The sequence below is a fragment of the Anopheles moucheti genome, chromosome 3 (assembly GCF_943734755.1).
Source record: "Anopheles moucheti chromosome 3, idAnoMoucSN_F20_07, whole genome shotgun sequence".
In the NCBI taxonomy this organism is placed as follows: Eukaryota; Metazoa; Arthropoda; class Insecta; order Diptera; family Culicidae; genus Anopheles; species Anopheles moucheti.
In genome coordinates this window covers 7,240,430-7,268,309 of record NC_069141.1, presented here as the reverse complement: position 1 = coordinate 7,268,309, position 27,880 = coordinate 7,240,430, and the positions used below count along the sequence as shown (strand labels likewise).

Here is a 27,880-nt window from a genome sequence, read left to right as displayed (position 1 = left end):
TCGGTGATGCTGTAATCTCCATCCTCAATTTTGTTCACATTAACACGCTTCCGTCCTTGCTTCCTGACGCATTACTAAAAGAAAGCGTAAAAAAACCTTCCACGATGATAAAGCATCAAAGCATAGTGTGAACATCCTTGAAACAAGTGTTGCGCAGTATCAATCGGAAACTCATTCCAGTCAACCGTATATGGGGATTTCTGCCGATGGATTTGCTCTCCGTCCTGGTGTGCTGCCTGGGCCTGGGTATGGCCTTGATTGCATGCTTCGTCGGGTGCGTGTGTGCCCTTCATCCGTGCAATTCATTAGATGTAGTGCGTGAGAAAGCAAATTCCAAGAGCCGATGCCATTAACCCAACACATGTTGCGGGAGGGTATGTAATACGGAACGCAGGATGTAACTGCTAAACTAGCTGGATGTAAACTTAATGTAATAGTTTGATGTACAGTTAAATAACGATTCTAGATTGCGAATTACCGACAGTGGCGATCGTATTCATTATCTTCTTCTCGGTTGCTATTTTTGGGGTTGCCTATTAAGTCTAATGTAAGATCGATTTCAAAACATTCTCTTCATGATGTTTTCTCAACGTACTCTAAAATAAAGTATATCACAAAAAAGTAAAGTAAAAGAAATGTTTCGTTCGTCTTTATTACATTGTCCCGAGATTGTTCGTTTGCTTCCTATCAAGGCTCATCGCGAGCACCAACCTCAAATGGTCAGTAATAGTATAAGGTGTACCGCGGAGCGGCTCTGTTGTTCTGCGACTTTCTTACGCGCTAATTGCTTACCGATAGAGGGATCCCGGTTTAGTGTGGGAAATGCTAACGGGCTAAAACGGAGATGATATCGTTCCGCGGCTACGAATGTATAAAACTACATTACTTCTCATCTTTTGTCACACTCGTTTCATCTCGTGATCATTTCACCGTTGTGTTTCCGTTACAGTATGGTTGAGATACTACGCCGAACATTCGTTCAATTAAGATAGCTAAAGCACATATGTAAAATCCTTATCCACAGTCTTACCCCGTTGACTGGGGAGCCTTGTTCGAGACGATTTTGTTAGTAGAACGTTGTTGATATTAGAGTTTTGTTTTCGTACTGAGCAAAATGTGTTTTAAAATAGGAATCATCCAGCGTTCTGATATGGTAGATCACGTGTATTGAGCTTTGAATGACTTCCTACCGTAAGAAAGCCCGGAAAAGAAAGTTACGGAACATTAGTGTAATCTATCGTTACGGGAGAGATACACTCCTTCGTCTAACATCTAACAACGTGAGAGAAAAAAACTATTTAAGAGAGCATAGTCTTTAACGGTAGTAATGTATATAAATATATGTATAGATATATAAAGATAGACCGATCGCCGCGAATTACCCAACTTCATTTGTTATTCACCAATATTTAGCGTCGAAAGATTAACATACCGTCTCGCGAGATAAATTCTACTCTTTTCTCCAATAGTAACTATCTGTAAATACGCTTCAAACGAGTGCACAGGTAATAAATGTTGTAAAGGAATCGTTATTTCATTGGATGTGTTCATCATCCTTCTTTTGCCTCTCCAAACTTTCCAAACGAAAAAGAGATATTCAAATTGTAGCTAGGACGCATTGTAGAAAAGTGTTTAAAATTTTATAACGTATTTAACGCGTTTGCACCTACTACCTTACACTAAACGGTATCTCTATATTTTACGGTACTCGATTAAGTAGGACAGAAATGTATCGGTATTGCTTTCCTTTCACGATTCAAAGATGTTTTCCCCATATAAAAACTTTCCCATTCTTACACATCAAAATAGATTACTATCTCACTTCAATTTGCCGTTATTCTAATTTTACAGGAAATGGTAAATAATTAATTCGGGAAATGATTTAAAAAAATGCTTGAAATGATAAAAAATTCTTCAACAGCAATCCGGGACGACCGGAAAACGATTTCATTGTAAGTTAAATGCATGTTTTCATCCGTCCACTTTCCCCCTCTAGTTCACTGCCTTTGGAGTGTTGTATTGGTACTGTTTATGAAAGTTCCTTCTACCATCAACAGCCGGAACAATATGCGCACATATCGTACACATCCAGGGTACTGGTTAGGTGAAAACTACAAGTGGAGGAAAAATTGTAATGCTAGAACATATTAAGGCAATTTTTATCATATCACCGTCTGGATAATGGGCGATTGAAGTGTATGATGTACACAAAAAACGTACACACACATCATCACCATCATCGTCCAGGGCCATTTAGCCAGCTAAGGTGTAAACAATAAAAATGTGGAATGCTGGACTGGTAGCTTTAAGTTGATAAAATTCGTTTCAAGCGTACTGGCTCTCTCTCTCTCTCTCTTTCTCTCTATCTTTTGCTTGCTCTTGTCGAGCTCGTATCTCATATGTCCTTCTCTCATTTCAACGATGTTACCATCGGAGTGATTGATGAACCAGCGACAAGCACCGAACCATCTTCGATATCGGCCAGCGGTTGTGTCATTGCCGGTTGCTCCAAATCAACATCCAGTTCCTTGTCTTGAGGTTGTTGATCCTGCTCCTGTTGGGTTGCATCGTCACTATCGGAGGATTCGGTATCATCGAGTACACTCGAATCGGCTGAACTGACACTGAACTCTGCATTACCGGCATCGAATGTTTCGGAATCTCCACCGCGCAGCAACATTAGTTTGTCAAATCGTTCCGAGCTAAACGCCAAATTAACACCTCCGGTTGAGCCGATCGTGGACGATACTGGCGTCGTAGAGGTGGTAGTTGATGGTGCTGTAGTAGTTGATGTCGAGGATGGCAATGCTAGTGAGACGGGTACCTTTCCGTTGCTACCTCCATTATTACCGCTCACTTCCTGACCCTTGCGGAAGGCCATTGTAGCGTCGGGCTTTTCAACGGAGTTGATAGCATTGCCACGGGGTAATATGACGGGTTGTTGCTGCGACAGAAGCATATGATCGGCCACGGAAAACGATTGCTGCTGTTGCTGTTGACGTTGGCGTTGTTTCGCTGCCGAAAGCACCGACAGATGCTGATAGATAAAGTTGCGATCCATGCTACGTACCAGTTTGTACGATTTGCTCATCAGGAAGCGTCCGATGCTCTGCACGTACTCATCAACGTCGATAATCATTTCGTCCTCTTCGTAGTAATGTACCAGATGAATTGAGATCACTTTAATGTTTACACGGTCGAAGGGGATGGTTTGAAGAATCTAAAATAGGGTTTATAAGGCATTAATAAATGTAATTTATGATTTATCCTCGTTCTGGTAGTTCATAGAAATAAAAATGAAAAGTGACGACGCGTGACCGTCGTCATGGAAGCATATGAAGTTGTTTTGTTCGATCCTGTGTGTTCTAATTATTCCCCACAAGCCAAAAACTTTCCATTAAACTTTCCGTCAAAAGAATCAACAGAAAAACACCCATAGCTCACCGAACTATCGGAAAGGTAAGCGAACAAAGCGTGACAATGCTTCTTTCATCAATCCACGGCCGGCATGCTCTCACTCACCTGCAATTCCTGTCCGTGACAGCCAAGGCTGAGCAAATCGATCGATGTTCGATTGACGGCGAGCATTAGCGTGTACACCGGGAAGCACTTGACACGCGGGTGAAACCATTCCGTCTCTTCGTCCAGCACGCTGTTTATCTGCACCTCACTGTCGTCGTCGTGGTGCAGCGTCACCTACGGATCGATAAAATGACATCCGATTAGTATAGAACGGGGGATCAACATGAACAAAAACCGCCCCACCCCTCTCTAGCACCTACCTCCTTCGGGTACGTGTTCGGTGAAAGGCACGCATGAATGACTTGCACGTTCGAGCGGAAGGCGTTCTGTTTGCGCAGCGAAAAATATTTGCGCGGATCCGGTTCCACCAGGTAGCCGCCCCAGTTCATCGTCTCCGCTAGCCACGGGGCCGTCATCATCGCATCACTGTTACCGGTCAACGACTGGAAGAACGTCCCGAAACGCTTCCGGCCAAGCAGGTCCGATATCAGGTGTGCCATCTCCGGTGTCAGCTCGTGCCGGTTGGTAAAGTTCAAATGCTCCACCGGCGCGTTCGCGTTGCGCATGAACGTCATCGGGTACTTTTTCATGTGTATATCCCGTACGTACTTGACGAGTGCCGGATTGTCCTGCGGTACCCCCATCAGATCGTAGTCACGCGACATATTCAGCCGGAACTGTTGGTGGCGTATTTCTGTGGATGGGAAAAGAATACCAGAAGCCAGAAGAGAATTAAATTGTGAACATGAGTTTTCGACGCGTAAGGGGGTGCAAAAGATAAAACGAATGAAAGCTGCTAGCTCAACCAAAATCGGTGGCCTTAACGACTCGGTTTACGATCATAGCACGCGGTAAATTCTTACGGACCGGAATACCGTCTGCAATGAACGATATTATAACGAGCAACATGTGAACCACAAAAACCGCATCCGTAAAGTAGCTGTACGAACTCTGCGCCTGTATCTTTAGGAGGGATAACCAAATAAAAAAAAAAACACCACCCTATCGAATGCCGAACCGTGTCGAATGGCACAGAGATGCGAATGTTTGAAAGGATTAACGTTTGGGGCACTTTCGGCATGTTTGCTTTGTGTCTTAAAATCACTCACACAAACACATCAGCAGCAGGAGGACGGACTTGTGAATTTTGATACCGACCAAAGAGCCCCCGCGCGTCTAAATGAAGCCAACATAAAAGTATTTTCACATTCAAAACTCGGTGTCCCTCTCTCTCTCACTCTCTCGCTCTTTGCTGGGGTGAGGCACGTTACCAAAGAAAATCGTAACATTAAACTCTACCCCATTGAACGGGGTAAAGAGACACGAGAGTGCATGGCACAGGGATGAGCCACCCGAAACGGATTGTGGTGACGAGATACGATCGTGATATGTGGGAAGAAGGTTAAATTCTGTCAAGTAATCCTCCGCCGGTGAGCGTCACCACGGCCAACTAACCGGTGACGGCAACAAGTGCTTCCGTTGAGCCGGGGTGTGCCACCCTGCCCTGGTAACGATGATATGCGGTTGACAATGATATAAAAAAAGAAACCAGAGGGAACTTAATTGCATCTGCGTTTCAAAGGCTTCGGTAGGTGAATTCTGGAAGCTTTTGGGCGATTGAAAGCAATTGAAAGACCTGTGCAAAAAACCCCAAATACCTAAACGAAGAAGTCTTACTGAGTGCAACCATCCCATTTGTATCTTATTTCTGATTAGAACATTGGCGATCACTTCATGCCTTCTTGAGAAATGCTCGAGACTCCAGTTTTAGCGTAATATTTTACATCTTCTCCCATTGCACTGTTCGGAACTGTTCCCAGTTTTGCTTCTCGTTGGTCAGAGCTGCCTTTCGCTCCGGTGGAAAGTGAAGTCAAGTGAATTTCGTACCATGAGTCAGCGAGAATCATACCCTGATTGTTTAATGATAGACTATGTTCGATTTCCTACGCGTGCAACGGCCACGCGTTGTGTAAATCGAATCGAACTTTTACCATCGGCCTACCCGAATTGACCACTGATTAGCATCGCTTCGCCCGTAGCACGTGCTGCTTTCGGCCGAATTGAACGCCTTTCGACCGTAAATAATGCGCGTCTCGCACACTGGGGAGAACCCAATTTCCACCCCCGGTTGGGAGGGAACCAGCACGCGCCACAATTTGCGTACCCTTGGGGCCTTTAGCGAACCAAACGATTGGATTCACCTTTCACGCGTTTTTTTTTTATTTTGCTCCCGACTGTGGCTCACCCTTTCGTTCTGCACTGACTCGACAATCTGCGGCACCGATCGCCGCGAAGAGCAAGCGCATCCAGGTCGCTTTTCCTATTCCCTTTGCACGGTGTATCTTGCCTTTAAACGCTAATGTAGCCAAGAAAACTCAACGCGGGAATCGGACACACCGGGCGCAAACAGGCAGAGAATTCTCCTTTTACAATCTACACGGTATCTCCCAGCAGCGAGATAGTGGGGCTACAATTGCTGTGAAATTAAATGCATCAATCTGAGCAATTTGCTTCACTCCTTTCATTTGGGTTCTCGTGGTGCAAAAGGCAATTTTATCTTCGCTCACAATCGGTCTCATTAAAAGCGTTTAGCAGCAAATTGTTGTTTTTTTTCTAATTGAAATAGTAAAAGCACGGAGAGTTCGTATTTACCGGTGCTTTTAAAGGGATGTTTTATCCACTGCCCTGCCATAAGGTGGAATGCTCCGAATAGTCATTCAATCATTGCGGTGAATTCATCATGTTTGAAGAATTCATTCTTTTTCCTTTATTTTTTTTTTGGCTCATTCAACATCAATAACATTTCGTGCATCCAGCGACAAAAGGCATGTGAGTTGTGGTTCACTTTTTTGTATGAATTTTGCACCAAATTTCCGGTCTGTTAAGTGTCACTTCCGTCTCCGACGCCGATGTTGGACGGTTTTTTTTTTGTTGTTATTTCGGTACGAAACCATGCCTGCCTCCTATAGTGCAGTTTCGTTAGAAACTAGAGCACTGAGGCACCAAGTCACTGAGGCTCTACCAACTGCCGCTGTTTGTCCACAATGCATAGAAGGGGCAAAAAATGTTTGCATAAATCAGCAAAAACTGACAAAACCCCGAAATGCAGTAGCAGTAGGGCTTACACGCCAAAGCAATGGCGAAAAAGTGGGCGACCAGCCGGAAGTGATTGGCTGGACGTGTACATGCACCAAAACCTGAAGAAGCAAAAAAAAGGTGACGTTTTCTATGTCTGGGAACTTTGGTCAGGTAAAGAAGGATTGTATGTGAAAAAGTTTCACGTTGGAAGTTATGAACTCGCTTTTGGGGGAGGCATAGCATTGGTACTATCTGAGATGTTCTAGGGTATACGTCTATGCATGAAGCATATATATTTCCGATTCATCATCAGAAATTCATTTCATGACAATTTCTATTTTCAATCCTCAAAGCCATGAAGCCCTCAAAGTCATGGATCCTGATGGATTTTTGATTCATCATGCATATTTGAATCTTTAGAGAATTGACTTCTGATTTGAATGATTCCTTACTTAATACTCATATAAATGACGCTTACATTTTTCTTCAAAAGTTTCATTAAACACAACACTGATTACAATGAATATCTTCAATTTATAAAATGGACTTCGTGATCAATAGACAACAAGTCACTCTTTAAGAAGGTACATCGAGGTGGTAACATTGAAATATTATTAATATATTAACTTTAACCAATAAACCAATACACTCACTACACGGATAATCGTTAATTAGCGATCACCTTTGATCGTCGGCAAAGAGTCAAAAGCTATACGCTCGATCGATTTTGCATGATTCTCAAAAGCAAACAAAACAAATGAGTAAGCATAAATCTTCAACAAAGCTTAGAAACAGCTATCACCATCCACCAAACCATCATTGTGGCAGCATAATTCTTCGTCATTAGTAACACCCGTCATTATAACCCGGGACGGTCGAAGACGGCACGTCCGGGAGAGCAAACGAATAACGAAAACAGAGTGATAATCAAAGGGCAAAAGGGGCTGTTATTACTGAGGGATTCTTTTGGATGTGCATCTTCAAAATGGGACCCCAGCAGAGATCAAATTGAAGTCAAGCTATTATACTGGATAAACATTGTCCTTTAAAAAAATAGCGAAGTTATAAGACTCATTCAGTCAACACATTTTAATGAAATAATTGCAATGACACTAAAACACGCTTAATATTCCCGACGCGCCTTAACGGCAACGTGACACAAACAACTCATGCGAAGGGGGAAAGGAACAATTATTTGTCTCGGTGACAAATCCACACAAACATGGACTCGGTTTAATTAACGACTCGTATCAAGATTCGCCTCGCGCACCAGTCGGCCGTTTGTAACACTACACCGAACCAAAAGCGGAGCGCCATGTTTCGCTAATTGATTAGCAAGCCGATCGTCATTCGCGATGACGATGATGATCATCATTATCCGACGATTCTACTCTGTCAGCTGCTACGTGCGCTACGAAACAACCTAACGCTGCCGGTTTTGGACCGCTTTTCGCTATCCGCTACTGGGTATTTCCTTCACTGGGTGGGGATATATCTTGAGGGTCAGTGTTAATACCGCAGCAGTCCGATTATTATCCTGGTCCCAGTTTTGTGTTTTCAAGTTGGAGGTCTCTTCCTCTTTGCATTCTGCTCCAAATGCAACCAGACGGCGAACCACACTCCACACCCTATGTTGGGCTGTGCCGCAAACTGCCTATCTTTAAATCGACCTATCTCGGGTGGTTCAAACTGACAAATAAAAAACTGCACGGCTGCGTGTCGACAACACATAATTTCGCACCAACATATGATTGGCGTAGCTGTGTTTGCTGTGGTCACTATTCGTTCACCAACGGCACAAAAGGAGCTGGTGGAGGCAAAACCGTTCCTATTGGAGTTCGGTGCCGTCTCCACACAAACACACACACACTGCAATAATACCCAAACTGCCCTGCCAATGTGTGGTATTATGATGATAATAATATATTTCCCACCGAAAGGGCATTCGGTCTAAAAACAGCTGCAGGCAACACTGTTTAATATGGGGCTAAATTGAGCTAATTTGCCACAGCAGCGACTGTTAGAGCTGTAGATGCTGGTAAACGAGGAACTCCTTTTTCTCGAGTTTGAGCTTAAACTTAGCTTAAAGTAAGACATAAAATTAACATATGGCCGGAGCGGTACAATTCTTGCACAAACTCACATTGTACTGGTATGCGGAGGAATTCGAATCGTTTTGGAAGCATTATTGGGAGATAATTGTGAGAACTTTTGTCTCGATCATTATGCGAAAGGAAACAGTGCTTTCAAACGCCAACAAAGCGAAGGCATAGGATAGTAAATAACGTTTAAACAGTTTTAAAACGTTCAAGATGTTCCGGACGATGCATTACAAATTCTATTCATCGCCTCAACAGAGCGGCCACTTAAGCGGAACACTTCACCGCACAACAAAAGGCTCTGCAGCTAATCGGAATACTTCGTGCGTACCCGGTTACAAACGAGCACCGGATGAGGATATTATTTAAATAAATTTTCTCGCTCATCAGTAAATGAATCTGCCGCCGGTGCAATAATCTCGTTGCCCGACCCATAAAGCAGCGAACCGGGCGGGAATTTAACCGTCCGAACGGAACCGACCATCTAACAAGTTTCCACCGCGCGCGTACCCCAGAAGGAACCGAAAGCGACACCTGAAACCGATAAAAGAAGCAATAACGACTCACGGGATGCGTTTGCTTTATCTCGGCGGAACGTTAAATCGGCTTATAGGCTTCTTTTCTTCCTGTTCGTCGCCATCGTTACTCACTGCCGCCGACCAGCACCAGAGATGGAGATGTCCAGCGTGTGCGTACCACAAACACCACTCCATAAGCCACCACATTGCCTTGTCTGAGCGGTCCATAGGAGATTAGCCATTCAAAACTGAAGTGACCCAAACACGCTTCGGAATGTCGTTTAAGGTGCTCCTGCTACCTTTAACTAAAAGGGCCGGAAATCGATTTCATCTTCAACAATGGGCCGCCTTGGTTGTTAAATGTTTTTATCTTATACTTTCCATTTTGTTGTGTATTTATTGTGAAATACTTGATTTCAACAACAACGCTGAGCTGCTATGGAGGTTTACAAGTTTAGCTTGAACTCCCAATTAGTTTAAACTTTGGTTTAGATGATATGAATCCTAAAAATGTAACGTAAATCTATAGTAAAATTATAGTTATTGCTTTTTATTATTGTGTTTTGATCAAACAGATTCTAATTTTATACAAATGCTCATCACCGGCTGTTACATGTGAATGCGTAAAAGCTCAAATTCTTTTTGATAAAAACAAATTGACCATCATCTAAACCGATAGCATGACTTCACAATATTACGGTTCATGACACGATCCATGAACGATTCATGAACTTCAACAGAAATTTTTATGCTTTATAAAACAGTGATAGTCGTAACACCCCAGCGAATATTTTTATTCTTAATGAAAACTATTAAGTTTACCTGTACCTCCGCTTATTCCGCGTAGAACATCAATCTTTCCAAAACCCCACACCACATGAAGTATGGATCAGAAACTACGAAACCAAAAACACACTGATTGGAACACCCCAGCCCCAAAATGTCCAACCAGTCCAACCCAAAAGGGGGTCTCCGCATAGCGAACGGATAAAACCAAACAAACAACCGTTGGCCGGAAGTTGAGTGACCTTCTTTTGCGTGGTCCACCCAACTATCCCCAAAATCCAAAACCACCTCTCCATTCGCCTTCGCATGCTAACGTAAACGCACCACCAGCCGCCATTAAAATGTGAAGAATCTAACGTAGGAAAAGAAAGCACCATTTGTTTCGTCAACGTGCGCGAGCTTAGCATATAGAGAGAACGCACAGTCCGCGGTCGTCTAGTGACGGCTTGCGTACCATTAATGCCGAGAGCGGGTGCGCGCGCGCGCGCGAGCCTTAGCCTCTCCTAAACGAGCCGGGGGTCTTTCCGTTTGGTGTGCGTTTTATTGGATTCCGGTGGGGCTGTTTTTCGACGCGGGCTTCTAGCGACCGTTTATTCATTTATATATCTGAATCTTGCCACAAAAATTTGCCCACAGCGGCAGCACGGGACCAAGGCGTATGGGCGGTTTCGGTAAGCGGACAAAGGAGCAAGGTGAACATCTTTTTACGCAATCGCCTAACTATGCTGCGTTTCCTGCGTGAGCTTCTTCTATAATGACGCACTCTTGCGACAGAAAACCGCTTGAAGATTTATACGAAAGCACCTACTCGAGATGGCTTTTTGGGGGTACTCTACCCAACGATTCGAAATGTGGCGATCCAGGCTTCGTTCGGGATGCCTTAAAACACACCTAAATGACCAAACGAAACCAAGAGCAACCTGACCACCAGGTCCTCTTCCCATCGGAGAAACAAATTATTTTCCTTCGTGTTTGAGATGCCCGGGCCGTTTTGTGCGAACGGGTTAATGATTAAACTTTATAGCAAACACGTGCTTGCACACTCTCATGCAAATGACGCCTTTTTAACCCCCTGTTTTAGTTTGAACACTGTAAGAAGAAAAGGCAATCGCTTCGAAAGGAAACCACCGCCGAATGGGAAATCCGAAGCTAACCGCCCAGAAGATGGCAGTTTCGATTTTTAACCCTGCGCCGTTAATTAACATCGGCACAAGCTGGAAACGCAAAATGGTGTATAACAAAACAACAACCCCCCACCCTTATCGCTTCATCATAACGACGGCGCGCTTTTTAAACCCGGCCGGAAGCTACCGCCATTCAGTCGTGCGGAGTATGGAAAGAAATATTTCACTTCCTTTCGAATTCGTTACGTTTTCTACCCCCATTTGGGCCAGCAGCTACAATGCTGAAGGTTGCCGAAAAAACATATCGTTCGTTTTTGGCGGTGGTTAAGATATGCATGATTGCTTGGGTGACAAACTTGTTGCCCACCACGGATCCGATTATTGATTGATTGCGTGTCGCGAGGTCACACGACCGGGTTTATTACGGCTGGAAGGACCGCACCACCATAGTTGACCTAATAAAGCCAATCACTGCTAGAGAGAGCCAATGAATTATTTGGGTCTAATGCTACCCTAATTTTTCTGATCAGAGTACTGTTCGGAGTACTTCAGCACCTAAAAAGGACCAGGTTTATTATTCTTTTTCCTTCGCCAAACCCACCGCCACTTACCCGTGGTGTCCATGTAGATAATCAGTATGCTGAGCACGGTCGCAAACGATATGATGCAAAGCGTCACTGGGAGCAGCTGCCGGAAGGGGGACGGTCCGAGTGGTGAGCTTTTCGAGGGCAGTTTCGAAGCGCCGGTGCCACCGGTTAGGCTGGCCGGGTTTGAGCTGGTCATCGTGCTGAACTGATGCAGATGAGGTAGGATATGGGCGTAGCTGTGCAGATGATGCTGCTGCTGCAGGTGCTGATGGTGCTGATTGTGCTGTGATTGTGCCTGCTTCTGCGGGCCACCATCTAGGCCACCGATACCACCGATTAGGATCGTTCCGGCAATGTTGGGAATTTGGTTCTGCTGCTGGTGCTGCTGCTGCTGTTCATCCGATGACATTTTTCCTTTCTTCTCCTGGACTTTCGTCCTCATTCCATAACTGAAACGGTAACGGTAATGGAGAAAGAAAAATTAGAACAATTGCACAACTGGATCGGTTCTCTCGGTGTACCGTACGATGCAACGTAACATAAGAACCCATTCCAATACGAAAGGATGCACCCTTTACAATTCAAGTCCAGTTATGCAGCATTGTTATCCTTAAAACGGAACTATTCAATAGAATAACGTTTCTTTTTCTGTTACAAACTTCCCCGGCAACAGAACCTTATCACTTCTAGCAACATATTTACGTTGGTGCAACGAAATGAACCCTTTCGAAGAGCGTTTAACCCATCTCGCCCAACAGACCGGATGAAATCGATGGCTGAACAACACCCCCGGGCGAACTTCTTTCACGCATGATCAAATATCAACTAAGCAGACGGAGAACCTTTTTGCGGATCAATTTTTGTACCGAACAAGCACAAGCATTGACTATTTCGAGACGGTGTGCACCGAACCCAAGGAAATCGATTGTTATTACACTCAACGTTACATGGGTTACAGCGCAAGTAGTGATATGAACGCTGAAGAAGTGAACGGAACAAAAAAAAGTCTGGCACCGCACCCATCCGGTCTTGGGATATTCCCGCGCCTTCGATATCTATTCTTTTTCTGCTATTAACCCTCACAATTCAATAAGACTGATGGCAATACCTCGATGCCGTGACGTGTGTTGATGCAACCCAACCCTTTCCCTGCGTGTTGGGTTCGCAGGTGGATTCATGTTTCAAACAAAAACGTCTCTAACCAGGCCCTCCAGAACTGCCTAAGAGCCCGTATTTAATATTTTAAAACGTTTCATGGTAGACGGTTCATACATTGTGTGTTAAAATGATATCCCTGTAGCAGCAATTGCTTCAAATGTTTTCGTCCTTCACCTAGTCGTTACGTATACAGCTTTGCCTAAAATTTTTATTATTAACAGTAGAAATTCCGGAAGAATCATTTTCACGTTTGTAAATGTTTGTAAAGTGGCCGTATCAATGAAAAACGCTTGGTAGTTCTGGAGTGGATTAGGAAGAGCACGATCACCAAGAAAATATTATTCTACAATACATAAGTTCAGCTAAAAACCTTTTGTAAGTTCCTACAAACCTCTCCGATCGAATATCAATTCCCGGCATTATGGCGCGTCCTTGCAAATAAAAGCGGATCTCTCAAGTGAGTCACTTGAATGCGTATCGTTGCAGGTCTCACTATTCATTTCTATGCGGGTGTATAAACAAAAGCGAAACAATCTCTCCAGAGCACGTAGTACACGTGCAAGGATGCTTCTACTCTTCGAACAACTCCATCCATTGCATCCCATCTATCCCAAGACTCATTCAGCAGATTTATTATTATTTGCACTCCTGCAACTGCTGCGCATTCGCGTTTGTTGCGCAAAATTACACATAGGGGCAAACAAAATCCAGCAGCAACAACAACAGACGATCTCCACTCGAGCGAAGATCCATTCTTATTGGGACACAGCAGGAATAAAAGAAAATCCCCTAACCGTTCGTATGGGGCAGGCAGCAGTACGCGCGGTGCGTGATGAATGAGTGGATGCACTGGAACTGTCATTTGATGGACAAAGAGCAGCTCGGCGTGTATGTTTGCCGTGTGTGTGCTCTCTAAGTTGTATTTTAATGATTCGGTTGGTTTTTTTTCGTTTTTACGCAATCTTCCTCCTTTACAGCACACAGCGACAGCGTCGTTCACTGTCTGGTTACTCGGTGATCGGATCGGACACGAGCAATAGGTCCCCCCCGGCGCTCCTATCGTACCGTCTCAGACCAGTGTCCATGGTCCGAAGAGAAAGGTCGCAGCATATTTATGAGCACGGCGAGGTCATTCAACCGAATTATTGCCCTTTGTTACGATCATGCACATGTGTGGGTGTATGTGTGTGTGTTTGCGCGTGCATACGATGTCGTTCTTTGTTGTAATAATTTGCCCAAAGAGCGTGAGATGCAGAGAGAGACGGAAATCACGAATGCATTAGAATAAATTGAAGCGAGGATGGATTTTGTACAGCACCAACCTCGACTTAAATTAAGTCATCGAGCTTCACATTTGTCAATCTAAGTGACATAAATAATCCACATAAATCGTTTCCCATTCCCAGCGACAATACAATACACAGTTCAATTAACCCGATGATGAGGAAAGATCATGCATTCTTCTTTCTTATCCAGAGCAGTATCTAATACACAACCTTGGTTGGGTTAGGGATGTCGATCAAAATTGTTTGTCTCTTCTGCCCAAACTAACAATAACTGGATATCAGTAACTCGTGCTTTTCTGCCTAAATTTAACGAGTCAATTATAACACTACTGTTGCTGCTAATGGGAAAGATCCTGTCGAGATTTGAACCCAAATCGGGCCTGTTAGTGGATTATTCCTTACCAAAGACACTAAGCTGACCGACTCGCACTAATGAAGCATACGATCAGGAATAAAGACTCAATAGTATATTAGTTCTGATGATGATCATAGAGTAACTAATGTTTAGTCATTACCGACAATCAGCTATTATGAAAATTCATAGCATAAAATAATGAATAATTTATAATAAACTACTTTCCATCTTACCAATAATCACACCTGTTTCTTCATTTTCTCTCCATCCGTTTCGTCCACAGGATGTAGACCATCATCAAAGCTACAAATTCTATCGCGTATTCCGCTCATAAAACAACTAGGCCAAGGAATGGCCTGCGTCTATATCAACCAAACCACACTCAACCATCGATCCATCCCTCGCAGCAGTTGTAAAACGAGTATCAGAAATTTGTGGTGCTTTACTTTCGGCTCGTTCGTTATCCTTCGACACTTTTCAAACCGTTCTTAACGGGTGCTTGCTCTGTTTATATCCTCCCTTTTCCTCCATTCCTCGATGTCCACCGTGAGCCATATTTGTGTGTGTGTACGTATTTACGATATGAGGAAAAAAGGACGAACGCATAAAAGAACCTCCACGCCATGGTTAGCACATGGGCAAAGCAGAAAAAAGGATCGACAAAGAACCTTTCCTTTTGCTGCTGCTGCACATGCTGCGCTTCATTATCCTGATTCTACACCCGGTGCACATCTGTGAGGTACACAAGGGACACATTGCTGGAGGTCTTAACATATCCAAAAGCGAGAAGCTACGATACGTATTTCGACACGAAAAATACCAAACAACTGTTCCTCAGCTCAAAAGGAAAGAACGACATGTGAGGTGAAAGGCAAGCTTCACCAGGCTAGGATGAAATCGATATCGACCAACGCCAGACAAGAAGGACCATCGGAAAGAAAGTACACACAACATTTCTGACGCCTAGCCATTGCCGGTCTTGCTGATCGATAGATACATACGTTTGAAAAATGAAATAAAAATCACAAAGCCATATTTTTTATGAAAAAAAAAATCTACAGGAGAAAAAACCACTCTAAAGACACCACATTATTGTATAGAATAAGTCTCTTCACTGAAGTGTCTTTATATCTTCATATAGCGTATCTAATCGCGTCAAAGTATTCTACACAACAAACGTTTTCAAAGTCTAGAGTGTTACAAAAAGATGAACCTTTATCCGCATCTAGACCATTATAATAAATTATTAAATCTGACAGCAATGCACAGAAAAATTCACTGATAAGTGAGTGAAACGCATTGTTCATTCCCCCACTCTACGTTACATATGTTGGATGATCTTCGATGTGGCGATGTAACCATAAAACATCCAAGCCCCGACAAACGACGGTGCATGATAATGTGTCATGCTTTCGAACACAACATCTGCTTTGCTTAGGCTTTTAGTGAACAGCTGTTAGGTTGTGCGGTGCTTTGGAAAAATGCATTCCATTCCCACGGAAGAAGCCATTTTGTGACTGTTTTATGTCTTATCGAGTACTATGCATTAATGGATCGTTACTTTGGGCATGCATTTAAACACTGTTGAAGGGATATATATATCTTTGTAAACAGTTTTTGTGTTACAACTACAACATATGAATCAGCTAAACAATAAAAACTGTCAGTGGAAAAATAAACGCTGCAAATATGGAATGCAAATTTTAACACCCAACACCTAAACGCAACAATCTGTCTTTCTAACGCTTCTTCCACACTAGGAAGGTGAAGGGAAACACGGAAAGGAAACAAATTTTAAAGAATACATCAACAAAAGCAATTCCGGAAACGTAAAGCCAACGTGATGTCACGCGAGACCCGGCACTGAGGTTACGCAGCGGGAGCATGAGAAACCGGATACTGTAACGGCTGGTACCGGATCTGGCAACGCGAACCATTCGCATAAAGATGATACTTTCTGGTCGTACACAAGACCCAACGCGAGGGGCCGCAGCAGAACTTCATCATCGTGCCCGAGACTTTATGATGCATGGTTTGGGGAATGGAATAACACCACGTGCAGGCACGAGATTTACCCACTAATTGAGGGCAAACCCGACAACATCACGAGATAGAACCGCTGTAAGTTGGTGTTGTGGAAGAACTTTTACTGGCCAGGCTCCGGTTGGCTGCTCACGTCATGAGAATAACACCAGACGACTCAGACGACCCGTTAAATCATTTTAGGACGTCCATATGGACACAAGAGGTGTAGTAGACTCAATTTAAGGCGGAATGATGGTGTTGATGCGTCCGTCAAAAAGGCCGGGGGATTATGGTCTGGCTAACGACGGCGCTCGACCGGTTTAGAGGGGTTTAAACTAAACAATTTAGAGCAAACTCCTGCAACAGGCCAGGACCACGAAGCAATTGTTGCGCCTGATAAGTAGTCCTGAGGTTTAAACTGCTGTTCAGCATAGGAAAGCTAGCCATCTTATCCAAAAGCAGAGATAGGCCTTGCTCCAATTTTCTGTCCATGAACCACTTTACCTTCCCTGAAAGCCCTTGTCCCCGAGATGATAGCTTTCAGCGCAGTTTCGTAAATATTCGACCCCACTTAAAATATTATAATAAAGCAAAAAAAAAAATAACAATCCCATCCCATTACATCGTTTAAACACTGCTCATCATTCTGCTGCTGCTGCTTGCTCCGTACGGAACCGTTCCCACCCTGTTCGTTTAACGGGACGTGTGTACAATCAGACAGGAACTCTCCGATTATCATTTTATATCGCAGTGCAAAACAGGAGCCCGCACACCGACCATCCTTTTGTCCTTCCGTTGGCGTTCCTTCCGCCGGCAGCAATTAGCATAAATTTTGCCCACTTTTCCCAGAACATCGTGCCTCCGTGATATGCGCGGATAGTAATTTTGTTAGCACAGGACTCGCACCTTCGGGCGCTTTTTTTTGTTCGTTTGTGTGTTATCTTTAGGCTTTCATACAAACGCACGGACATTGATGAATGAATAGTTCGATATCGCTTACATCCGTATGTTAAATATCGTTAAATAACCATCTCCAAGTTTGCTGCTATTCATCGCAGTTTCGATTACGGGTCATCAGGACGACGGCAATCATGAAGGAAAACCGTTATAAATTATCCATCGTACATTTTCTCACTACTGAAATCAAATCAAGTCAATGAAATCGAGGAGTAACATGCGAAGGACAATGGAGACAATCGAGAAGGAGAGAGAGAGAGAGAGAACGACAGAAAAAAGGGTCGGGAAAAGGGTCTTTCGGGCAAGTGTTAGCGCAATGGACATATCCACCATTGCCCGGACCGCTACAAGGAATCCTCTCCGTGCCCGAGGACTGATTGCGCACTTCCGGCAACTCTGGGAAGACCCACTAGAGTGAAGAAAAAAAAACGATGTACATGATGCATGATGCACCTGGCACCTGGCCATTCAACGACGACTTGTTCTGGTTGATTACAGGTTGACTTTGGAATTGCTCACAGGTAGGGTTGGATACTCTACTTCTCCCCACCGTCACCATCGAGACAGGGCACACGTATCATGATAAGTTCGCCCGGTTCTGTTCGCATTACATTATCGCTTTCTGGTGGTTTCCGTTCGTTTCCTTCGCACCATCGGCTTCGCTGCTTCTGGAGTTTCGTCAAACTACCCTTCGGGCAAAACAAAATAAAACGCACGCACTTGATGAGGATGAAAATCTGTACTCCATTCACTGGGTGTTATACTCCGTGGACACACGGGTTCATTCTTAGGTTGGGCTCAAATTAGGAATCGTGCGATCGATCGGCGGAAGTCTGCCCTTCGGACCGGGAAAACGATTGCCCGGTCCCAAGAGCCACACGTGTCTTCTAGCCAATGGGCATAACCTTCCAGAACTTGTTCGGCAGATGATTGGGCAAGAAGATAATCGTTCGGATGTCGGTAATTATAGAACTTTCATCGCCCAGTTCCCAGAAACGTGAACAGTGTCAACTTTGTAGTCGAAATGCTTAGGTTTTAAAAACGGAATCAGCTCAAGTAGAGCATTTTGTACTTTGTCGTCTCTTTTTGTCTAGAGAACGTATTGATGAAAAAAAAAACCCAATAAGTTAACTTTTGGCGATGAATTGATGAAATGCTTGTTTAGATTGCAATCTCAAAACAACTCTCAAAGTTTCGACGATCGTGCTAGAAGTGCTTTCAATTTATCTATTTTGGCAATCGTCTACTTTAAACTACTGTCAACCTCCTTTAATTCTACAACTAATTTATATTTTTATTCTATATGAACCACCAATCTTCCGGAAGTATCAAATACCCGCTTGATGTGTATGCCCCTTTGCGCAACCCTTTTCACATGATTGAGCAAATTGCGAAATTTTCTCCTAACCTTCGAACATACTGCCAGGTGATCTCATTTCAGTCGAACAAATTACCTGCCGCGATAATAAATTGTTGAAAGCTTCTCAATTTCAATGCTCGTATCCCGCTATGTGTGCCGTTGGTTACACAGAGGAAGACAAAAATCTACCACAAAAGAGACCAGCAACACTTGATGACCAAACAAGAAGTCCAGCATCTAGCTAATGGTGGTGGGTTTGTCTACCTTTCTAAACTCGGACCGGAAGCGAGACACGCACTAGGGTTTCCGTACCGGCCGGGCAGATACCGGGTCGGGGAAATGGTTGTAGATACGGCATAGGAGACCAAGACATCCCCCACATTCTTCCCTGTGGAGCACGCACCTAATTACAGACAACTTGGTAACGATCACGCAGCCCGCTGGGCGTGGTAGCGCTTAGTATGGCGACACAACCTATCGCCATCGCAATGTCCGGTCTATTAAAAAACCCAGAGAATATCTTCTGTTGTGTGCTTGCGTCGCTGATACCTGGTACACTTTTTACAGGATACGCGATGCGGCCATCGAAAGATTTATTCGAAAACACCTTCTGAAGATCTTCTCACAAGTTGGTTGTTTGCTGCAAGATATTGTAAATATTATAAGAATTTTATCGTTCTAAAGAAGCCTCATAAAAACGAAAACTATAAACATAAAAAAAAGATGATTTTTTCTATCGAAGCTGGTAGCACACACAAAAAACACCCATTTTTCCAAAGAAAGATGCTGTAAAACCCGTTCGCTGATTAATGTAAACCAACGAAACTCATCGTCATTACGTCTTCCGGACACTTTTTGTCTTCTTCTTCCACCCATCCCCCAAAACTCCTCCTTCTCGTCATCTCTGTTTCCTTTTTTCCCCTATCGATTTAACCTCTTCCTCACGAGCATCCCGAGCCCTGCGTACACTGGCGACCGGAAATAAGTGCTTCCGGAAAATGCGTGTTTTTTTGTTGTTGTTGTTCATCCATTTTTTTCTTTCTTTTACGCTTTCTTTACCTTCTCGAAGTTACTTCCGTGCTTGACATTCGTTGGCCAAGACTCTTTGCAGTGCGTATTACAGCATCACACCAACTGTTCAGCTGCTGCTGCTCGGGGATTTGCCGTAATGATCTGTGGTCGTTGAATCGGTTTCCTTCCTTCCGTTCTTCCGGTTTTTAGTTTTTTTAGCTGTCTCTAACTTCCGCAATCGCTTCGTCTTAAAATTACTACCCACCCTGTCACTCTCTCTCTCTCTCTCTTTCTGTACTTCGCCCGATGCCAAACCACCAACCAACGGTTCAGTTTGATTTATTCAGTCATTTCGTCATTTGCCCACGCGTTAACGATCGGGTGGTGATCGGGCGAATTCGAAAGGAAACAAAAATCAGCCACATTCTTTACGGTTCTTCATTCTTTCGCCAGTTGGTGTGTGTCTGTTTTTTTATGCTTAATGTATTTTTGGTCGGACATCACCTTTCCGGTAGATTCTTCCGGATTTATAATGAAAAGCAAATTTGTTTTGTAGGTAGCAAATTAATACTACAATGTTATTCACATACAATTTCCCACGGTACTCGACAATATGAAAAAGAAAATCCACATACAGTCGACCATTTTACAACGAGTTGAAACCGGCCCAGTGTTTTAATTGTTATGGGGGAGGTTTTTTTTCTATCTAATTTGTATAAAAACACCAACGCAGTGTCATTCAAAGCGCATATTCAAAATTTATCACCCTGGGAAAACTAGAAAAGTAGTTACTGTTTATTCAAAATTGGCCACTGGATGGTCCGCATTATGTTCACTAACATATTAAGAAATAACCCATCCCTTATACTAATTCCGGAGCTCCGGATTTAACTCCGGATTTTTTCTGGAGTTGAATCCGGGTTTTTGATGTCGGAGTCGGAATGGATTAATATATCAACTCCGAAATTCCTACTACATAAATGCTTTAAAAATTAAAAGGACTAATAGCTTCTTCATCGTAATCAATGACGGCCAGCCCAAATACGTTCTCCACTATGCATTCAGAGCTCAAAAAACACTTTCGATCGGTGAGAAATGATGATGAAACATAACGCAAACAGATAGAATATAAACAACCAAACAAAACAAATCTCGTAAATGCCAAACACCTTTACATCGTTCCGCTACTGTGTGCGGGGCAATGGGTAACAAAAAGGCAACGGGCCCCCGGAGCAACCGGGGGGAAAAAGGAAGGAAAAACCCTTTGGCCCCAAAAATTTTCAACAATAAAAAAAACCCCTTGGTTTGGTTCATTAATTATGAATCCAGCCTCGGCACGGTGGTAGGCACGCGGAGCGGAAGCAATAGATTTCCATCGTCATCAATCGGCCAGGGCAGGAAAAGGCATGTTTGAAATAAATTAGACCAGAAGTTGCTACCCTTCTAAGCTGCCCGTCACGGGTTTTCACCAACCCCGACAGCTCTTTCACCAATCTGAGAGCGATGATTTCTTCAGCCCGGTTCGTCGATCGATCCCTCAGCGCGGGTCTCTCAGCATCCGATCGAACCTCGGATACGGATGTGTTTCCACAGTTTTCACCGATCGAGCAGCGTACCAGCAACCCCTAACCACCAGAATTTCTATGCGACAGGTGGCTTTCTTCAGCTTTGCCATCGTGTTTTGGTGCTTCCCGCCTAAACCTCACAATCCACTTTTGCTAACCAAACAAATAAATCACAAGTAAACATTCCGACCGACGGAAAGTGCTTTTCGTGGTGCGATGCGCCTAGGTTCTGTTTCGAAACTACTTTGTTTTAATTACAAGAAGAAGAAAAGGGGCACTATATTTTGACCACGCTAGTAATTGCCGTGTGTGTGCAGAGCGCGAGAGAGTGAGAAATGTTTTCAAAACATTTCCAAACATGGTCAGGCAATGATGCAACACACAGGGGTTGAAACAATACAGGCAGTTTTGTGCTTTCTTGTGCAGGAACCCTTAAAAGTTACGATCATGTTTAAATTTATGTTTATTGCATACAAGAACACACAAAGGGAAAAAGGAATGCATCACAATAAAGTGTTCCATTTATGAAGTTCCCCTCTGAAGGATGCTTTGAACACGATCGTGTTCCTTTAGTTGTGACATTAAAATGCAAATCTTTCGCCATCATAATGGTTTCACGTAAATCCGTAGCCGGAAGAAGCTGAAATTCTCAAACATTAACTTAACAATAACCTTAAGAATAGAGACACTTACGAGCTAAAGATCGTCATCGTTGCTCACTGCTTCGGGCGTATCAAACAGTGTGAATAAGATTTTTGCTGTACCGCTATAGGGCATCAACCAATGCTGTGCACACTTTGGACAAACGTTCGAGACGTTTCCTTGCGATTGTTGTACAAGCTTTCTTCCTTGATCGTTTCCTAACTGCCTTCACCGGGCCGCTAAACCAGGCGACCGCTTCTTCCACTATTGCGCTGATGTGATTTATGGCTTTCGTTCTTCTCGTATTACTTGTTGTATCTACCGCCACTAGCAAAGAACCACGAAGTTACCGGCCTTGGGGAACCGCGGCCAAGCAGTCAACACACGTCAGTCAGTGGCAGTCAGCAAATGCAGCTGAGCACATCCAACCGATCCTCGTATGCAGTTAGAATAGGTCAAAACAGCGCACGAATCACTCAAACTCTATGACGCACACTTTACACACTTCACGTACTAATATATCGGTTATTAAGAAGCTTTTAAAACACTTATTTTACAAAACATTCTAAAGAACCAACAGAAACAACGAGTTGTCGTTAATTTAATTTACCCATAAGACTTTGGATAATATTTCATCGGTATGGAATTCTTTAAGCTGCACAATAAATTTTATTCACTTCGATCAACACTGGATCGCGTCTCGTTGTCTTTCGCTTCCCTTAGCCTTTCAGCATGATCACGATGTGATGACATTCACGGCGATTGAAGAGAATACGATTTTAAGGTCGTTTCTTGTGTTATTTTTGTTGCTATCTAACATAAGGAACCTGCAAGCGGTTTGGTGGTGTATTGGTAGCAGCGCCGATCTTTACACGATTAGAATCCAGGCAAAATCTTATCCAGATCCCGGTAGCTTTAAAGCTGACTACATCCGGGCTAAAATAAGTCACGCTCGTTACGGTCTGGCCGTTCTTTCGAAGAGGATAAAAGAAACATCTTTATCAGCTCCATAGCTGATGCATTAAATTGAAATCTTTCTAGAAACACCACAAACATTGCAACAAATTACATCTTAGTGCACCTTCCGAACAAACTCATGGCATAATTGGTCCGGTAGAGTCGTTTGTTAGCTGAGATGAGTGCCACAAAAACGTATGCGTGGGAAAAATGCTTTTCAGAAGCAAGGGATTGGAATTTTACCGCATGGAGAAGAAACAACATTAAAAAAACAACCTCTCTCCCGCCATCTACATCAACCTAAACGTAAACCACCAGCATCACTATTAATTGGAACAACTGCTGCTGGTCAATTAATATCCTATGTTCCGGTAGTTTGCTAAGCGTAAACGGTTTTTACGGGCCCTGGCAGCACACGGGAAGCAAAGAGACAAACGAGACGGCGATCATCGACGATCGCGCACACAACTAATTGACAACACTCGATGACGACAATGGAGCGGCACGGCCTAGACCTGCAATCAGCAACAGCACTAACGGGTCGCATTTGATACATTGGCGCGATCGCACGAAGTCACACACCATACACATGGTAAGTAAGCGTACGCTGACGTAACGCATTCGGATTACTGCAGCGCTTATTCGCTTGGCTTTATGCACTTCTTGCGGCAAAGCAAACCTCACACAACACAACAGGCATCATGGTAAATGCCCACACAACGCTTTAAAAACTTTCTGCAAAAATAATACCACCATTCCCAAAAAATTCTTACACCACTAGACTGACCGCACCACGAACGAAAGACTCAGATAGGGCACAAGCGGGCGGCCCAGACACCGCAGGTTACACAACGCAACGACCGATCCTCACCGCAGCTCGAGCGTAAATGAGCGAACACGGTGCGGCGGCGTACAGCGAAGTTGCTAGCGCTTCCACAACACAACGACACAAACAGCGCGGGCCCGTACGGGGTGAAGCGAACTGGTTTTTAGCCAAGTGGTGCGCGCGTGCTGGGCAAAACGGGACGGCAACGCGGGCCGGTGGTGGTGGGATAAAAAAGGGCCGGCAAAAAAGAAGGTCCCGCACCAAGGCGCCCAGGGCCGGTTCGGTTTTGTTACCAGCCCGAGTGACATATGGCTCGGCTGCTCGGAAGCCGCACAACAGCGCAAGCCGGAGCATGAGTAGGGGGCCCTTTGCTTGGGGACACGAGTGCAAGAGCAAACGATGGATAGAACACACTGGTTGGTGGTATTTGTTGGCCGGTCGGTCGATGTTGGCTGCTGGTCAGCTGGTCAACTTAATCGTAACGGAATTGATTCGTATTGTACAAACTTATTAATGTATCGGCAGTACAAGATGTAGTGCATGCCTACAGATAGTACATTGACATAATTACATCTAACTGTTGTAATGATAAAATTAATATCAAACATGAATAAAACAATCATCTTTTCATATTTCCTGGAACAACCTATTTCATGATAATTTGTTTTTGAACTGGATAGCCATTCCTTAGTATATGGATATTGATTTGAAATGAAGAAGTCAGAATGAAATAGTTCAGAATCACATAAATAACAGTAGCCAGCTGTAATATTAATATTAACAGCCTTTCTATACTGAATTTAATCCTCTAACTTTGATCGAGTACATCCGGAATAAGGTGACATTTCAATGTTTGTAGAAGGAAATGTCTTCAAACGAATGTGAATTCTATATTAGATTAGACCACTAGTTATAACCGTTTCTCTCGAATAAAAAAAAATCCTAAGGCTACACAAATTTCATTTTGATTTACAACTGCAGCAATATACATCACATAATTACTGTACTTCTGACCATGAAAAAATTGATTTACAAACGAACGGTAACATCCCCGTCCGTAATGTTCTGCCATTAACCGAAATAACACTAACTTCATGCAGAACCGACATTACGATCGTACACAGAGATAAACAGATAAAGGCCCACCTCCCCGTAGTAGGGGTGTTTGTAATCTTAACTTACTCTGACTGCATTTTATGCCCATTTGCAATTGTAGAAGAAAAACCAAACCCCTATTGCCCACTTCTAAAACAATAATCGCCACTGGCACGCCATTCGAAACGTAGCAATTTTAAATTTCTCGCTATCACAAACGTAATACAACACACACACGTGTGTTCGCCAACAAAATGCGGTTGGATGGAGCAAACGGGGAGGTCGGTTAAAATACGTCTTCCGGTTTCGGCAGTACCGATGCCGTGCACGAGAAATGGCACGTGGCCAGCGAAACACACAATCCAAAGCAGCCTAAGGTGGGTTGCGACGATTTGCGATGGAATGTGGTGCTGATCGGTTGTGTTTTTTTTTTCTTTCTCTCTCGCTCTCTCTGTCTCGATCGGTGGTGTTGCAGTGAAAAACTGTGTGGGTGTGTAGCATTTTCCCAATGTTTACAACCCATGCTGCGAACGTCCGTATGATTGTCGATCAGAAAAAGCATGATGGGGGGAGCGTGTTGTACATCAACCATTCAAATGGGGAAGGTTGTTGGAGCATGTTGACATGTTATTTTCGATACTGAACCTAAAACAAAAAGGGAAATTTAATAATGAAACAGGAAGCCTGTTACAGTTACTAATTGATCTATTCCCTCTGTTGAAGAAGCAACAGTGAACACCGTTCAGAATGTTTGGCCATTTGACAAAGGTGAAGTCCTAAAACAGAAAACTACCCCAAAAGTGCACCTGACAGATAGCTGAAGCCAGTGAAGCATGTGTAAGCCACATAGGGGCTCATTTTACGATATAAACGGATAAACGCTTTGGTGCTGGTGTGAGCATTAACGCATAAAAAATAAATATGCCTAATGCCTAATTGTAAGTTGGAAGAGTTCGTTTTACTTGCAATGTTTCATGAAAGTAAAAAACGCTGATGGGTTAAAATGATGGATATTTTCAAGATTCTTTTCATAGACTAAGGCAACTTTGTACCAGAAATAAAATAGAAAAGCTTATTCTGCTATTTTATGGCTACAAAATTCTGGAATAACTGACTAACTAGTGCATGGTAACCCGCAGAAATTTAAATCAAAACCAGGAAGGTCGTATTCTTGTGACGGTGACCTCCGTGCGATCTTCCACATCAACATGTTCAGATCAGGCATGGTCATGCTTTCATGATTTCAATGATGGTGCCGGTGCCGTACAGGTCGTGTATGTTTGTACTTTGTGTAATATTATTTGTTCTGAGCATCGGCTGTAATGATTTGCGGTCCAAGCAGACCAGGAGAGATCATCAAAAAACGGGATAAAAATATGAAACGTACAAACACACAAAGAGTTTCAGAGATGCATGAATCATCGTTCATTGCTTTGTTCCTAATCTTGCCGCTTACTCATGGGGATTTTTCCATCATTTACCAGCTATCACCCAAATCCACCAGTATCGCGGCAACAAACAAAACAATCTCTTAATCTCGCAGCATCGCTACAGTTGTGCAATAGTAAAACTGATGCGTTGGGTTAATTAAAAATCTACTTTTTTCGTCTTAAACCACACAAAATATCGAAGATCGAATTAAAAACCTCCCCTCCTGGGGTCGCTCCATGCTTGCATTTGGCACGGGAGTACTCGATGCAGGGGTCGTCTTCGAAACTAAACCCAACCTGGATTCCCACGACAGGACGCGCCAAGAGATAAACGGATGCTGCGGCGGGTTTTATTTCTCATCTTCTGCCGTACGCTGGCCGCCGTAATGCCATAAGCGAAGGTTCGTTGTTCTACCATTTGTTCATGGTACACCTGCACGTACACAAGCGCAAACGGAGTGGTGAAGCGCACCTATACCTACCTGGAGAGAAGAATTTCAGCGTCGTCGACCGTATTCGAAGCAAGCCTCCTCCTACAGTCGCTGCTTTTCTTTTTCGGCCGTTTTCTGCACTGTTTCTTTTTGGGTTGATCTGCGCCCCGGAACTTTGAGAAACTCGTCTTCTTGTGCACGGATCACGACTACAGAGCACTGGGCACTGCAAGGCACTGAACTGGTTCTTTTTATGGTTAGCGAAAAGCGTACGGGTCTTAGCCTTGAGTCGGTTTAAATGACCTTTTTTAGTTGGTTGCGGGCTAATCCTCGCTTCTCGCGCACTTTTGTAAAAAAATAAAAAAACATTCAGGTCACCACCGAGCAGTTTATGCCGCGATCACCATTATGAAATATTTGACTTCAAATCACATCGATGCATCGATAATCATACACTATCGGCACGGTACGTTGGAAAATAGGAAAGTAAAGTATAGCCAAACGTTGGCCACGCAACACAGAAAACCAACCCAAATTTGGCACCTTTGAACACAATTTCACCGCGAAACTTCAGCACAAAATGCAGCTAACTTCAGGTGTAGCTGCTTTCTCAACACGAATGCATCTCACCCAGGGGCACGAGGAGTTCCTTTTTGGGAAGTGTCTTATTCAAGCCGAGGACAACTGGATATCAAACAGAGAGCAAGGATAACCGACAATGCTACACAATGCTGGACATTTCACGGTCCATATTGTGCTGGAAATTGACCCGGGAAGGGACTTAGAGATACGGATTTCGTACTCCGGAAAGTGAGGAAACAAAAAAGGTTAATGTAATGCACGCGTACGCTCCTCATGTGCGACGGTGTGCGTGTGCACGGCTTGGATGTGTAAACGGACAGTTTTTCGAACAAACAAACTCGTTTACAAGCCATGGTTCAGTTCAGCTGGGCAGTAAATTACGCCAGCACTCATTGGGGTTTTGATTAGTTTTCATTCAAAATTTTTCTTGTGGAGTATTTTCATGCTTCTTGTTATGTAATGCAATAGTATTTGCTTCATTTATTT

General features: G+C 43.6%; 1 protein-coding gene across 2 annotated transcripts; it reads right to left on the bottom strand.

The window, feature by feature from the left end:
- Positions 1-651: 651 nt before the first annotated feature.
- LOC128300945 (protein Star) lies at positions 652-27,415 on the bottom strand. 2 transcript variants are annotated; one of them, XM_053037208.1, is made up of 5 exons: positions 26,864-27,415; positions 11,739-12,163; positions 3,783-4,216; positions 3,523-3,696; positions 652-3,220 (listed from the first exon to the last, which is right to left on the bottom strand). In XM_053037208.1, the coding sequence occupies exons 2-5, from the start codon at positions 12,154-12,156 to the stop codon at positions 2,411-2,413; spliced, it is 1,836 nt and encodes a 611-aa protein (XP_052893168.1). In that variant the 5' UTR covers positions 12,157-12,163; positions 26,864-27,415; the 3' UTR covers positions 652-2,410. The 2 variants fall into 2 exon arrangements, with proteins under 2 accessions (XP_052893168.1, XP_052893167.1); XM_053037207.1 differs by lacking the exon at positions 26,864-27,415 and adding an exon at positions 22,125-22,172.
- Positions 27,416-27,880: the final 465 nt, after the last annotated feature.